Source organism: Falco naumanni, chromosome 13, assembly GCF_017639655.2.
Source record: "Falco naumanni isolate bFalNau1 chromosome 13, bFalNau1.pat, whole genome shotgun sequence".
NCBI lineage: Eukaryota > Metazoa > Chordata > Aves > Falconiformes > Falconidae > Falco > Falco naumanni.
Genome location: NC_054066.1, coordinates 29,954,166 through 29,968,048, shown reverse-complemented (window position 1 = coordinate 29,968,048; position 13,883 = coordinate 29,954,166). Strand labels below are relative to the sequence as shown.

At 41.4% G+C, this 13,883-nt stretch overlaps 1 protein-coding gene across 3 annotated transcripts in view; it reads left to right on the top strand.

The window, feature by feature from the left end:
* Positions 1-11,164, top strand: part of TSC22D2 (TSC22 domain family member 2) — a 31,161-nt gene extending 19,997 nt beyond the window's left edge. For 2 of the 3 annotated variants that reach the window (XM_040612901.1, XM_040612902.1), the window contains 2 exons: positions 8,789-8,840; positions 9,623-11,164. In XM_040612901.1, the coding sequence (XP_040468835.1) occupies positions 8,789-8,840; positions 9,623-9,883 (313 nt within the window). In that variant the 3' untranslated portion in view covers positions 9,884-11,164. The remainder of the gene's footprint in view (positions 1-8,788; positions 8,841-9,622) is intronic. The other variant, XR_005830629.1, reaches the window with a different exon arrangement.
* Positions 11,165-13,883: the final 2,719 nt, after the last annotated feature.

Sequence of the window (13,883 nt, the reverse complement as noted above, 5' to 3'; positions counted from 1 at the left end):
ATATGATTTGTCAGAGATGTGTTACTAATTCATCAGTAGCTGCAAAGTGTTTCTCTCCTGTGCTTTAATTATTTTGAAGGGGCTTTTTTGTCATCAAGTTGAAATCCTAGTGATTATGTGACTTCCTGCCTTGTGATGCTCTGGCTTGTCACAATACTTCTGCTTAAGAAGCTCTGTAGAATACAAATTTTGTTTAGCTGTTGAAGTATTAATAATTATTTCATCATTGTACTGGCTGTATTTGATTTGAGAGGCTTTTCAACTTGCAAAGCTTAACTGAGTCCTTTAAAGTTTGCTTGGCAAGTTTGTATGGTGTACAACACTGATGGCTAAAAGTAATGCTAATGCATACTGCTGGGTTTTTTTATTGCTGAAGTGCTAGCATTAGGCTAAGTTTCAAAAGCATGTCTTCTTTTTCAGCAGAAACTTGAACAAATTTGCATTTTTGCTTTAAGCTCTGGATGATGCTACTTTCCTGTATTTATGGGACAGAGTTGGTATTTAGGTTCCGAGGACTTCATTATTTAACTGAAACAAGCTTCAGGGCTTTGAATACAGATCTGGCACATAGACCAAAAGTTCACTGTAAGGCCTAGCCTTCATCTGTTTCTCTATTTTCATGTCTCAAGTAGAAATAATTCTTAAGATGAGGAAGCTGATTAAAAAAAACCCTCTAAAATAAAATATATAATGATTAAGATTGAGGCTTCACAAGTCTGAGGTTTACGTACAATATCTGAGGCAAGTACTGGAAGCGTGGGTTACAGAAAAATGTTAAATTCAGGTAGAAGAATGCAGACTGCTTCCTTTAAAATAGTCTTGCATCTTTGCTGTTGAACATTTTGTGGTAAAAACATAGAATCGAATTCATCAGGATTGATGCAAGTTTTAAACTTCCAATCCATTCAAATTTCAAAGTCTTTGGCTGGGTTTAGCAGGTTTTGCTTTTATACCCCAGTTATTAGATTTTCTTAAGATCACGTGAGGTGGTTTTGCCTTACTGGGGTGACTGAAACTGAAAAGCTTTCGACAATAAACTTCCAGTGAAGGGAGCTTCAAGGCCTCAGCCAGCAAAACTAGTTCTGGGGAGCACTTTGCAGGGTCTTGGCATGGTGGAGCTCTGTTGTGTGGCTCTGCCAGCAGCAGGACAGGAATCAACAGCGCCTTGCCAGCTCCGCTTCCCATAGGTGGGTTGGCCTCTGATGCAGGTTGTCAGACTTGAATAGTTTGATAACAATAAAGTGGTTTGGGGCTTTTTTTGTGATCTCTGGTTTGTGAAAGAGAAATGTCTGCCATGGGAATGATAAGCTCATGTGATTTCCTCAGAATCCCTTTGTTTCCCCATCACAAGATGTGGGGGTTAACCCACCGCAAAACACAGAGGTCTTAAGCCTGCTGATGGTAGACTTTTCGTTACATTTTGCAGCTCCTTCGGAAGTAGTTTGTTGACCTCAGGGGCTTGGGTAGGAGACTTTAGTGTAAACATAATAGAAAATTTTCCTGTATAATTTCAGTACTTTTTTCCTAACAAATACAGATGATTTGCCTATGAGCAGCCATCTCTTGGGACCATTTAAAGTCAACAAAGCTGACCGCGTGCTATTGCAATAGACAGTAAAAGATTGCTGAATTGCTCCAGTAAAATAGAGGCTTGTTTGTTTTTTCAGTAGCACGCTGTGGCAGGGAAGAGTGCTGGTAACATTCAAACCACTAAATGTTAGTGGAATACTAGTTATTACTGACACGTTAGCAGGAAGCTTGCAAATGTTTTTCTGCATCGTGTTCATATAGCTGTTGCTAAGGGCACAAGTCTCGGGGGTCTGTCTTTGCAACTGCCATAGTTACTGAGAAGATTAAGAAGGGGAATAATGGCTTCTTGGCATATTTGTGGCTGCTCTTCTGTGCCTGGATTGCCTTTGTATGGTAGCAGTGCCATAGGAGCTTTGGATGGGTTTCCCTAAAACACAGCAGTTGTTGGAAAACTTGAATTTAAAGCAGTAGGATTTTAGGCTTCAAATGAATTTTTGTGTGAAGCATTAAACCTTCACAATATAAATTAACTCATAAAAGATGGATTTTCTCCCCATATTACCATCCAGATAAATGTGTTTTAAGTGTTGTTGGTAAACATCTTTCTTATGTAAATGTGATAAATGAGGCAGCACCTCTTCATGTGATTGATTTTGCCAAACTTCCCTTTCCCTATTCCAGGCCTTTCTGTTAAATGAGATGCTCTTCCTGGAGACATGGGAAAGTCAAGTGTTACACACTTCCCACTTTTTTATTGTAGCCATATCTGGAGGTTCTTTTTAGGGGTGAAACTTTTAAAAATTTTCAAACTCCGTGTGGAATTTAAAGAGGGTCTTAGGATGAGGCTGACGTTTTATGTAACACACTGATTCAGTCAGTGTTGTGGTTAATGTGTTTCTTCTTGATGCTTGCTTCTCATGAAGTAGTGTGCAATGTGACTGTCTTCATGTGTAGGGAAGAGCGTGTGGTTCATTAGTATAACTCAAAGCTGTGAAGGAGCTACATTTTTCTTTAATGTCAAAAAAAGCGCAAAACGCTAAACCAAAACCAACCAATCAACAAATCTAAATCAATTCAACTCAGACATTATCTTGGTTTTCCCCAGATGCATTCTGTCTTTTATCGAGCTCACGCGTTGCTTCTGAGATCAATTATGTGGTTGTGTTGAGTAACTAATCTTCAGAGTTTCATGTAAAACTGAAGAAAACTCAGCTGTCCTGTGGAAGCAAGTACTTCTGTTTGACAGAGTAGCTGACTAATGTGGAGCTTAAGTAGACTTGCAGGGAAAGCCAGGCACCTGCCAGTAATCCTGAGGCTGTGAATTCACTGCCTTGGACTTTCTTACATTCTCATGTGGATTTGACAAAGAAAAATGAAAATCTGAAATACTTGGATAGATAATATTTCAAGGCTAGATAATTGATTGTATTGGGAAGCTATCAGTATAAAATCTCATCATTGGATGGAGGCTAATTAAACATGCCTTAATTGTTTCAAGAATAGACAGGGTTTCTCTGGACACACTTAAGTAGCTCAACTCACGGTAAGACATGAAGAGTAGCTGGTTAAGTGACTGCAGTAGCGCATAAATGAGAAAACCAATGAGGGGAATGAATAAATGAGCAGAGTTACTGTTCTAGTTTGTAGTTCAGTTGCGAGCAAAACAAATGTGGGAGCACTTGAAAGTACCTTATTGTTCCTTCCAGAAAGGTTGCTTGATAATTTGAGTTAAAGCCATAACAATGAAAGAATTAGAAGAGCTAGGGGAGATCACTCAGTTCAGGGATGTCTGCTGGAGACTGTAGTGCAGGGTTCCTCAAACTTTTTAACCAGGGGGCCGGCGCACGGATGAAGTGGCAGGCAGTCATCTGCAGCTGCTTGGTTTCCCCGCACCCACCCCCGGCGGGGGTGTGTGTGTGTGTGTGTGTGTCTGTAAACACCGGGGGCGGGATTGAGGACCCTGGGGGGCCGTATCCAGCCCGCGGGCCGTAGTTTGAGGACCCCTGCTGTAGTGTATAACATCTTTTCCACTTTAACCTAAAGCAAAGTAGATCTAGTGCTTTAAAGGAAGAGTTGTCTTATGGAGGCTATTAGATAAGACATGTTAGCATTGGTGTGCCCTTTGTAGTCTGCTCTGCAGGCAGTCTTTTCCACTCTTGCAGGATTAGCAATGTTGTGTGATGGGTTTTAATTATCTAAAAGCATGAGGTGAATAGTACAGTAACTCCTGATGCTAAAATTTGAAAGAAATGTCAAGGAAAAGCAAGAAAACTCATGCATTCTGGCAGTCTTGGGGAGGTGACTTACTGGTAAGAAGTTCCTTGGAAAAGCAGTATGCAGTTAATCAGTAATACAGCTGAATACAAAATATGGTTTTTGTTACAGACTAAAAAAGCTTCATCCAATTTATCATCCAATGAGTAGGAAGTGCAGTCTCATTTAAATGTGAAATGCTATTACCTAGTCTAGTACTTGACAGTGCCAAAGTAGGGCTCCCTATAACTCTACACCAATATTGGATGCGTTAGGAATGAACGTATACACATTACTGAGGACTGCGGAATCTCTAAAAATGAGCTACTGCATTCTTTTTTTTTAAGCATGCAGTGAATTAAGCTGCAAATACCTTTATTTTGAAGTTTGATTCCTAGTCTTTCTACCTAGATTTCACAGTGAATTTTGAAATAGAGAGTGTATCTTTTTAGAAGGATGATAGTTATATCTAAAGACATCAATGGTGAAAACACCAAGGTGAGTACAGTGGCACTTGTTGAATTCACCATTGAAATAGATCTTGGTGCCTGCAAGTGTGATGTGATGATGAAGGTTAAGTTTTCCTCCAGCCAGTAATAAGTTAACATTAAGACATTAACCTTTTTTGCTGTCTTCTGATCCACCCATCCTCAGTTAAGTCCCTTACTTTTATTTACTTTCCCGTTCTAGGAACAGTGTTGTTCAGGTTTTGGAATAGTCTCTAGTAAGTAAACCTTCTTGAACTGCAAAGTTCTGCTTTACAAAGAAGACTTGTTTGATCATTATATCTATATTTTCAGTGAAGTTGTACACTGGTATGTGTTATCCTAACAGGGCTACCAAGCACTTTTTAAAAACCAACCAAACAAAACCCACACTATTATAGCTTGATGATGGTACTGAAACATCTTTCTGGTAATATCTTGCCATACGCTTGGGATACCATGTCTCCATAGCAAAAGCCTTCACAACAACCAAGTTAGAAGTATACCAAGGCTTTTAAGAATGCGCATTATGGAAAGTGTGATTGCTGTATATTGTGTAATATGTATTAGAAATCAGGCTTGCACTTAGACTTAGCAGTTTTCTTCCCATTTTCTCAATCTGTATGTACATGATTGTCCAAGACACTTCTCTTACTTTCATTGCAAGACATTTGAAACAAAAAATGTACAGTGCTACAACTGAAGAGTTGTAGGCATATGGGAGAAATACGCCTAAATTACAACATACAGAATTCCAAGTTGCAAGCTGTCAGTCTGTGATAAAGCACTTTGTTGCAAATGCTGCATATCTGATTATGAGCTGTAGCTAAGCAGTGCTATTAGCAGTCAAAATCTAGTTTTCCTCTTGGGTCTTTCTAAGTAAAATGTGAAAAAATTCAATTTAAGCCACTAAGATTTCTTTAAACTATCAAAATGAGGATTTCTCAGACTGAATACAGTTTTGCTTGTCTGGTGTGTAAGGTGGAAAAATGTTGGTTTTACCATCCATCTCTGGAAACACAAACTGTACTTGGCAATCTTTGTCATTTTTGTTGATTATAAATCTCACCTTGTACTTGATGGTCATTAGAATGATCTTAGTGTAGCAATATAACCTCTTTTTGGTCAGAGCTTTCATTTACGTAACCTTAACTTGGAGGTCCCTGTCAAACTGAGTTGTTCTCTTAAATTACAGTGTGTATATATGGTAGCTAGCTGTCTGCAAAAGCTCAGCTTGGGAGTGGGAAATTTGCAGTTACAAAAAAGAATATATATATACCTTATTCATCCCTTTCAGCCACCCAGTGTTACTTGATGTGGATTTTTGTTTTATGTATTGCAGTTTTGATGATAATTGTCAGACTTCTGTAGTTCCTGGAGCAATCACTTTGGTCTAAAAGCACGGCATAGTGATCAGTCTTTTCCTACAAGAGCTAAATAGTGTCCACTTCTAACTCAAGAATTTGCAAGTTGAGGCATTGGATATACAGTGGGATGGTGCACTCACAGAATGTATCAAACTCTTTCCAGTTACAACATCCAAAAAGAAATATTTTTTCCTGGCCTTTTCATAAGGACTGGATTGTATCTGTAAGTTTCATTCTACAGCCATGGGATAAAGTATTTTTATGCATACTAGGATTTGATATCAACAGCAAAGCATTTGAGAAAAACACAGAATCTTAAGATTTGGCAGTGTATTTGGACTGCACCATAAGAATAGCTGGCACTGGAGCACTCGCTTCTGAATGCCTCACAGGAGCTATTTGTTGTGGGGAGCACTATAAAATGAACAAAGGACAGAATCTCATATGCTTTTAGAAAGTGAAATGAAATACAGTCAGGTGCAATTTTTTCCTGATAAAAATCTGGAAGGCCACTCTGTCAGTGTGGAACTTCTCCTGGGGCAGGCATGCAGTGGTCCATGTGGTCCTGTGCTCTGCGCCTGGAGACTAAGGGACACTAGAATTTGTGCAGGCAGTGGGACTGGAATTCTGACTTGGTACTTTGATAACAGCACAAGCTGCTCTGAGAGATGAGGGCAACAAGAATATTCAAATGAATAAAAGTAGTGCATAAACTGCCTACAGTTTTCGTCACTGTCTGTTAGTATCACTTCAAGTGTAACGTATGGGTGGGAGAGAGGTAGTTTCCTGGGCTTCATTCAAATCACACTTAAGGGCAGGGACGGTTCTTATACCCACATCGTGAGCACTCATGTAGTAGAAGGCAAGCAAGAATTGGGAGCGCAAGGTACAGCATGGGGAAGGTGCTTCAGCAGCGTGCATGTGGGTACGAGTGTTTCAGGTGATGAAGGGGAAGACTGCCTGTCTTCCACCTGAGAGGCTTTTTCATGGAACTGATTGAACGCATTACCTTTGAGTGGTGTAAGGGATTTTATTTTAAAACTAATCGAACTGCAAAGTAGTTGAAACAGGAATAGATCAACAAAGTCCCAATCTCAAATTTAACTAGAAAAGTATTGACACAAAAGGTGTATAGTTATGCTGTAAAGATGCAGAAACAGGTCCCCCTACAAAGCGTGCTGTTTGCTTTAGTTTTGCTCCTCTTGTCTATCTCTTCAGAGCTACCTCACCTAATTCTGGAGTGGTGTTCGTGGAAGGCTGTCAGGGACATGGAGCAGTCTTGGGGGTTTCAATGACTCTTGAACACACATTTTTGACAGATATATCTGAAACATGTTAATTCAGGATGGAAAGGAATACTTAAACTTGTCGTGAGTTACGTGTACTTTTTATTCTGAGGAGTTTTACCACAAATATGGCTTGAAAGAGGCTTTAGAGAACAGTAAGATGCTAGGACAATTTTCTTGTGAAATGGGTGTTGAGCACTTTCTTGTTTTCGATTACAAGCTTTGTTCAGCGTAGGAGAGGCTGTTACTCTCTCAGTCTGAGAAGCTGATTCCCTCTACTTGTGTTTGTTGCTAAGTACTGACAATTCTTGTGAGACTTGTTAAAATGGATTTCTCCAGTGTCATATTCTTTCAATAGTTGAGCTTTGTTTCATGTATGTAACTAATACTGCTGAGCATATTGCCAATACTCATTTTTAAAAGTCTTAAGTAGTTTTTTCTTAACACTTGGTTTCAGCGAGTTACATATTTTCACAGAGGTGAGTTTCCAAGCATGACTGCAAGCCTTCTGTTTTTCCTGTACGCTTTTTTTTAAAATGTAGCTGCACATTGCTGATAGCAACTTCCATCGCAGGGGGAGCGTTATCAGTAGTTATCACTGGCAGGCCTGGTAAATAGTCCAAGAACTGCCATCTTATGTCTGACATGGAACTGTGGAGTGCAGTCAGACCACTGGGACCCAGCATGGGCCAGCAGGCATGGAGAGTGTGGGACCGAGAGCACGTGTGTGTAAGGGGAGGGTTCTGTGGCTACTGTGCAGGCTGCCCTGCCTGACCTTCTGGGGAGAGAGAGCTATAGCTCCTCGCCAGACTGAGAGATCAGAGACTGCAAGAGAGCAGGGACACCCCCAGCCCCCCTAGATTTCGATTCCAGAGAGTTACAAGTGAGCAACTGGTTTGTGTTCTTGCTTTGTAACTTGAAATCAGACCAAAAATGTTAAGGCCTGGATTGCCATAACCTGGGATGTGAAGATGTAGTTCAAATCTTGTTTCACACTGCAAATACACATTCTTGTAGTGATGACTGACATGTTTTGTCCATAGAATCGTTAACCCAGCACTGCCAAGCCCACCGCTAACCCGTGTCCCTAAGGGCCACGTCTACACGTCTGTTAAGTCCCTCCTGGGAGGGTGACCCCACCACTCCCTGGGCAGCCTGTCCCAGTGCTTGGCAAGCCTTTCAGGCTGGCACTGGTTTGTGGGATTGTTCTGCACTAGTATGTCTTTGGAACGAGACTGACCGGAACCGTAACCAGCCAACTGCAGTGCGTTTCTTAGATGTTAAACATGGTCCGACAAGAATTAATTGAAACTGTGTGAGCACACTTGTGGAGTTCAGGGCTTTGGTCCTGTCTTACTGTTCTGTTGGCTACTGCTGCTTGGTTGCAAAGCTGTAAACACAGTGCTGATCCAGGAACTTTTTAACTGGAAGGTGGTCCTCAAGCGAGGTCACGGAATACACAACAGTTTTCTTATCACTCTGTAAGAGCAACTTAGCAGAAATAAAAATAGAGGTAAGGACCTCCATGAATATCCCGTGAATCCCCGTTTTCCCCAGTGAAGAAAGCTAAAAAACGAGGGGAAGAATCAGAGCAGTTAATTATCCTCATGCATTTTTCTGGTTAGGGGTGTCATAAGCATAGTCTGAGGAGTCATAACCTGAAGGAGTGGTGTCTCGTAAGAGCTCTTAACTGTACTGGGCAATATGGCACGGGGAACCTGCCATGATTGTGTACTGAAATCCTGAATCTAACGCTTTAGCCTTCCAGTGAAAGCATGTTCTAAGGAGTCCTGTGGGTGCCAATGGGTGCGTAGTTTCAGTTGAATGATACAGTAATGCTCACAGAGTTTTCTCCTTGTATTTACAGTGGATCTGGTGCAAGCGTTGTTGCCATTGACAACAAAATAGAACAGGCAATGGTAAGTAAAAAATAAGTTGTTATTTCTCATAGGATTAGTGGTTCATCATCAATCCTAAGTTTCCAGCTGTATTGAGTTTCTGTGAGTCTGTAACACCCCTTCATCGGGTCAGACTGAGACCAGCATGTGAAAAAAGGTTTTTCTGCATCAACTATGGGATGACCACAAACCATGAGATTGCCTTTAGTGTTGGCCCAGAAATGTTCTTAGATTAACTTTCCTACAATTTTCTGTGAACAAGCTGATTGAACTTAAAGGGGTGCTGAAAATAAATAGTCCATTTAGGTATCTTATTTTAGTGCAGTTCATCACTGGTTTTTCTTAATTGTCACTTATGCTATACCATCCTTGATGTATTGTTCAGCTTTGGTTACATCTGTGTGATTTTTGCTTCTGCTGATTTAAAGGCTTTCTTACTTGGTTCTCATACATCTCAGTGCTTGGGATTGTGTAACACAGTCTCCTACCTCCAGGGCAAAGCTTCAGAGCTGATGGTTTCCTTCTGAGTAGCTGGAGTGTAGTTCTAGTCCTCCTCTTCAGTCTAACTGAGGTGACTAGAGCTGAATGTTGGAAACAAAGCTTTTGATGTAAGGGCCGCTTTACAGTGAATAGAAGGGCTAGGTTATTTGCTCTTGAAGGCTAACTTACTCATGTATTTTTAGTGGAGGAGTGCCTTAGTTTTCCGGGCTTACTGCTTAAAGCAGTAAAATAGTAAATCCTGCGGTTGGAGTGGAATGAAATTGTTCTTTCACTTGGTGTAACTGTTAACTTGTTCTTCACAGGATCTAGTGAAAAGCCATTTAATGTATGCAGTAAGAGAAGAAGTGGAAGTTCTGAAGGAACAAATAAAAGAATTAGTCGAAAGAAACTCTTTACTTGAACGAGAAAATGCACTGTTAAAATCTCTTTCAAACAATGAGCAGTTATCCCAACTTTCAACCCAACAGGCCAATTCTAGTAGCACTTCACAAGCGCAAACAGTGATAGCACAGCCTCCGCAGCCAACGCAACCTCCACAGCAGCCGAATGTCTCCTCAGCATAAAGCTTTCTTGCCTCCTTTGAAAACAGAAACCTGAGAGCAGTCTGTCCTTGTGTGCCACTGATGTTCTTTCCACTTTATATGAAAGCGAGTAGCCATGCTTTCGTTGTGTGTTTGGCCTTTTCAGTATTAGACAATCATTCTTCAAGAGCTGTCCCTCACTGGTATATCATGAAGCGCAGTTGGTGTCCATTATGTCATCGGTGCACAAGGGAGGTCATAGGAGGAGTTTTTAATGCAAAGGATGCATCTGCTTGGTGTGCAGGAGTGAGGTCTTTAAGAGCTTTGGTGGCTCTCCAAAGTTTCAATTTCCCGTGGGGATTACTTTGAGCCTTGCTATCTGGTAAGAAGTAACAATTCATTGTGAGAGCCACTGTTCTTTCAAGATAAGTAACATTTGCCTACGTTAGTTTCATTTATTTGTTTTATTTATTACAGGGCTGCTATTTTCATAACGTACATGAGCAATGTCACAGAACTTTTTAAGTTTTTTTTAAATAAAGGTATGTATCAGTAAAATGATAGATGGTATTGCGTTCAATAGATAAAATGTTTAGGCAATAATTGAACAAAAGAATCCTGGCATATTTCTAACACTAATGGCAATTTACCTTTGGTATTTATTTACGGTAGTAAAGATCCAGCTTGAATGTAAATTTTGTATAGAGTGTAAGTATGAAGACCATAGTGCATCTGTACAGGTAGTCACCAGTTATTGTGATATAATAAATAATTGATGGGCTATTTTGATGAAGAAAACTTTGCTCATTTCTGTTTGTACTTTCTAATAGAGATAAATTGCCATGATTCCTCTGCTTGACATTTCGTATAATTTTTTTTTTTGGGTGGGAATAAAAAGCTGTGAAATTGTTCAACCTACTTTGTAACCAAAGAAGCAAAGCTGTGTAATTGAGGGGTTTTTTATTTTATAATGCACATTCTTTATGTATTTTTATTTAGTGTCTTCTCATTCACAACTTTCTTTGCTGTCTAGCATGATCTGCATGACCTATAATCTTTGAACCACTTTCGTACCTCATGTTTTTATCCAGCACTCTTATTGTAATATGTAATAGTCTGTGAACAATGTCAAATAAAAAAGAAAGAACAGCTGGTTTTGGTGGAGCTGAGCTAGTGTGCTATGCACTAGTTGTTAAAAAAAAAATAAAAATGAAGTGAGCCATTTTTTGTTCATTTAAAATGGTGTTTTGAATTTCGTATGCAGAAAACGTTTTGTTACATTGCAGATTTTAATGTATTTAATAAATGCAACATGCAAATTAAGTGCAGTGTATACTGAGTATTTAAATTAAAAATGTACATTTCATAAATACAGCTTCAAGAGAGACCATCATTTGTGTAAACTAATGTAGTGTGTCAAGTCGATGTATAAACATACATTGTTACAGTGAGGCTAAATTCAGTAGCCCTTTTTTTTTTTTTTTTTTTTTTTTAAACAAAATGGAGAAAGGCAACTTCAGTGAGCAGTAATAGAATAATGCCAAAATTGTAAGCGCTTCTCTTGCAACAGACTTTTTTTAATTCTAGGAAAAGTGTAATTCTGATGTTGTTGGTGACACTATTGGGTTTGGGTTTGCATTGATACAAAACTAACATTTGGCTGTGTGCTGGAGTGCTGGAACAGTTTGGTATGTTAAAACCAAGAATCACCTTTGAGGAACGCTTACAGGAGCAAGCTGCGCAGCATGCCATCCCGGGCAGGCACAGCTCTGAGTCATTGCTCCAGCGTGCTGCAGTGTAGCTCACACTTGAGCCTGCACCTATTCCATCAGGTTGCCTGCAGATGTTTGCTTCAGTATCTTACCCTCGTGTGTATCTAACTCTGGTCAGGTTTGTGTGGTAGGTAAAACAAAAGAAGCAACACTGGAAACTGCGAGGTTTGGTATCTTCAGGTCTCAAGGAAGCATCCTTGTCCCGTGTTCCAGAAACTTGGAGCATCACCCATTGCCGGTAAGCGTCGGTTCACAGTACGGTTCAGAAAAGGGTAGGGGTGGGGGGTGGGTGATGATCTTCATTTCAGTTGTACGTTGCTGTTCTTGGCCTGCTACAGGCATGCATGTATACTGCTGTAAATCCTCTACTGAAACGAGGGCTTTGCATGCAAATTAGAATTCAAAGTATTTCAGTAGCCAAGTGTCTTTTCTCTCCAGTGTGACCTGTAGCTCACTCCTGCTATGCAACAAGGATGTAGCTAGTAAAGTAAGTAAAAAGGAACAAGTTGGGGGACTTCTGGGAACAGAAGTCATTTGGGTGACTAATTGATTAAAACTTTATGGAGGGAACACACTACCTCTCAGTTCATTCTTAGGGATTGAAATGGAGACATATGAAACATGACCGAAGTTGTTAATGTCCTGCTGACCATAGAAATAGAGAATCGGGCCAAAGAGGAGACAGTCCTAAGCACATCTGCGTTCCTGTGGAGCTGATGTCTGTGCATCTCCTCGCCCCCTCATCATGCTTGTGAGCTTGTTGTGTGGAGTCATCTCTGGGTGAGCTGTGCAGCGCAAGGACAGTTAGATCCACTTACACGTAGGTGCTCTGGAGAGGTGTGTTTTTCTCCAAAAGAAAAAGGCTTTTAGTAAACCTGCTGGAAATAGGGGATGAAACAAAAGATTAAACTGATACTATTAGAAATCTTTTGTTTCCTTTGCTCCACTCCTGTCAGGTTTGGTTTTGTTTTTTGGTTTTAGTCTTCTTGTGGTGATAAGTTGTCTTCAGCTCTAAATGCCAACTCAGTTTGCTGTGTGATAACACTGAAATGGCAGAAGAGGGTCTTTGAGTTGCTGCTCTATCTTCCCGAGTGGCAGTCCGTGGTTGCTGCCTGGGGAGAGAAAGGAGTGGCAGTTCCTCAGCCTGAGATGATCATCTTGATGCTACTAAACGTTGGATTTCGGATGGGGAAGAATGGCTTGTTGACAAATGATTGTGTTGCTGTTGGGCCGTATTAGCTGCTGCGCTGCTTTGTGCACATGGTGTCAGTCTGCTTCCCGCTGCCGCAGAGCCTTTCTTTGTTGTCCTTACGTGTGACGGCACCAGCGATGTCAATCAACCACCCATCACCGCATCGTGTGCACTGCTCTGTGCAACAAAGAGCCTGGCGCTCCCTGTGCTCGGGGGTCTGGCGGGTGCTGTGAATGGGTTTGTGCCCACTGCTCCTGCCGCTTGGTGTCAGCTAATTGCTTTTGGGTGCCTTTGTGCTTTTTCAGGGAAATGACTGTTTTTAGGGAGCTGTGTGTGGAAGCAGGCTCTTAAAATGTGATGCTGCAGTGCTGTTGCATATTCCTGTGGCACGTGCCTTTGAAATACCTCCATAGCTTTCAGCATAACCAATAGAGCGGTAATTCAGCTACTGGGCTGACCTGCTGTGCTTTGAAATGAGGTTGACCCTGCGATTTGTGTGCACTTGGCACAGATGGGAGGGAGACTGCAGTCAAGGTGTCTGTGGCAGAAAGCATGCCAGAGCAGAAAGGTCTTAAAGCTTTGTGGTGTCTCTGAATTAGCCCCTGGACCTTGAAGAGGATGTATCAGAATGCAGGGAAAGGCCACAAAACCGACAGAGGATGCAGAGGAAATGCTTGATGCTGAGAGCCCTGGAAAGCAGTGGCTGGCTTGCAGGGGAGTGGGCTGTGGGAGTGCTGGCAAGGGCAGCTCAGAAGGTGTTCAGGGAAGGTAGGTGAGGTGAGCACAGGACTGCCATTAACCACATCTCACCCACAGGAAGTGTGTATTTTTTCACATGGCAGAAAGTGAGCTTTGGAGCTGGCTGCCACGGGGGACATTGTGGAGGCAGGCAGGGTGTTCTAAATGGCGTTAGGCAAACTCTCGGGCAGCAGGCTGGTGCAAAGGGGGGTACCTTCCTGCCAGCCCTGCACACCGCTGCTGGCTGGGAGGAGAGGAGCAGGAGAGGGAAGAACTGTAAGGGGTGGCTAAACTGCCTGTCCGTCATAGCATCTCCCGCCTGGGGTCGTTCAGTAACAGA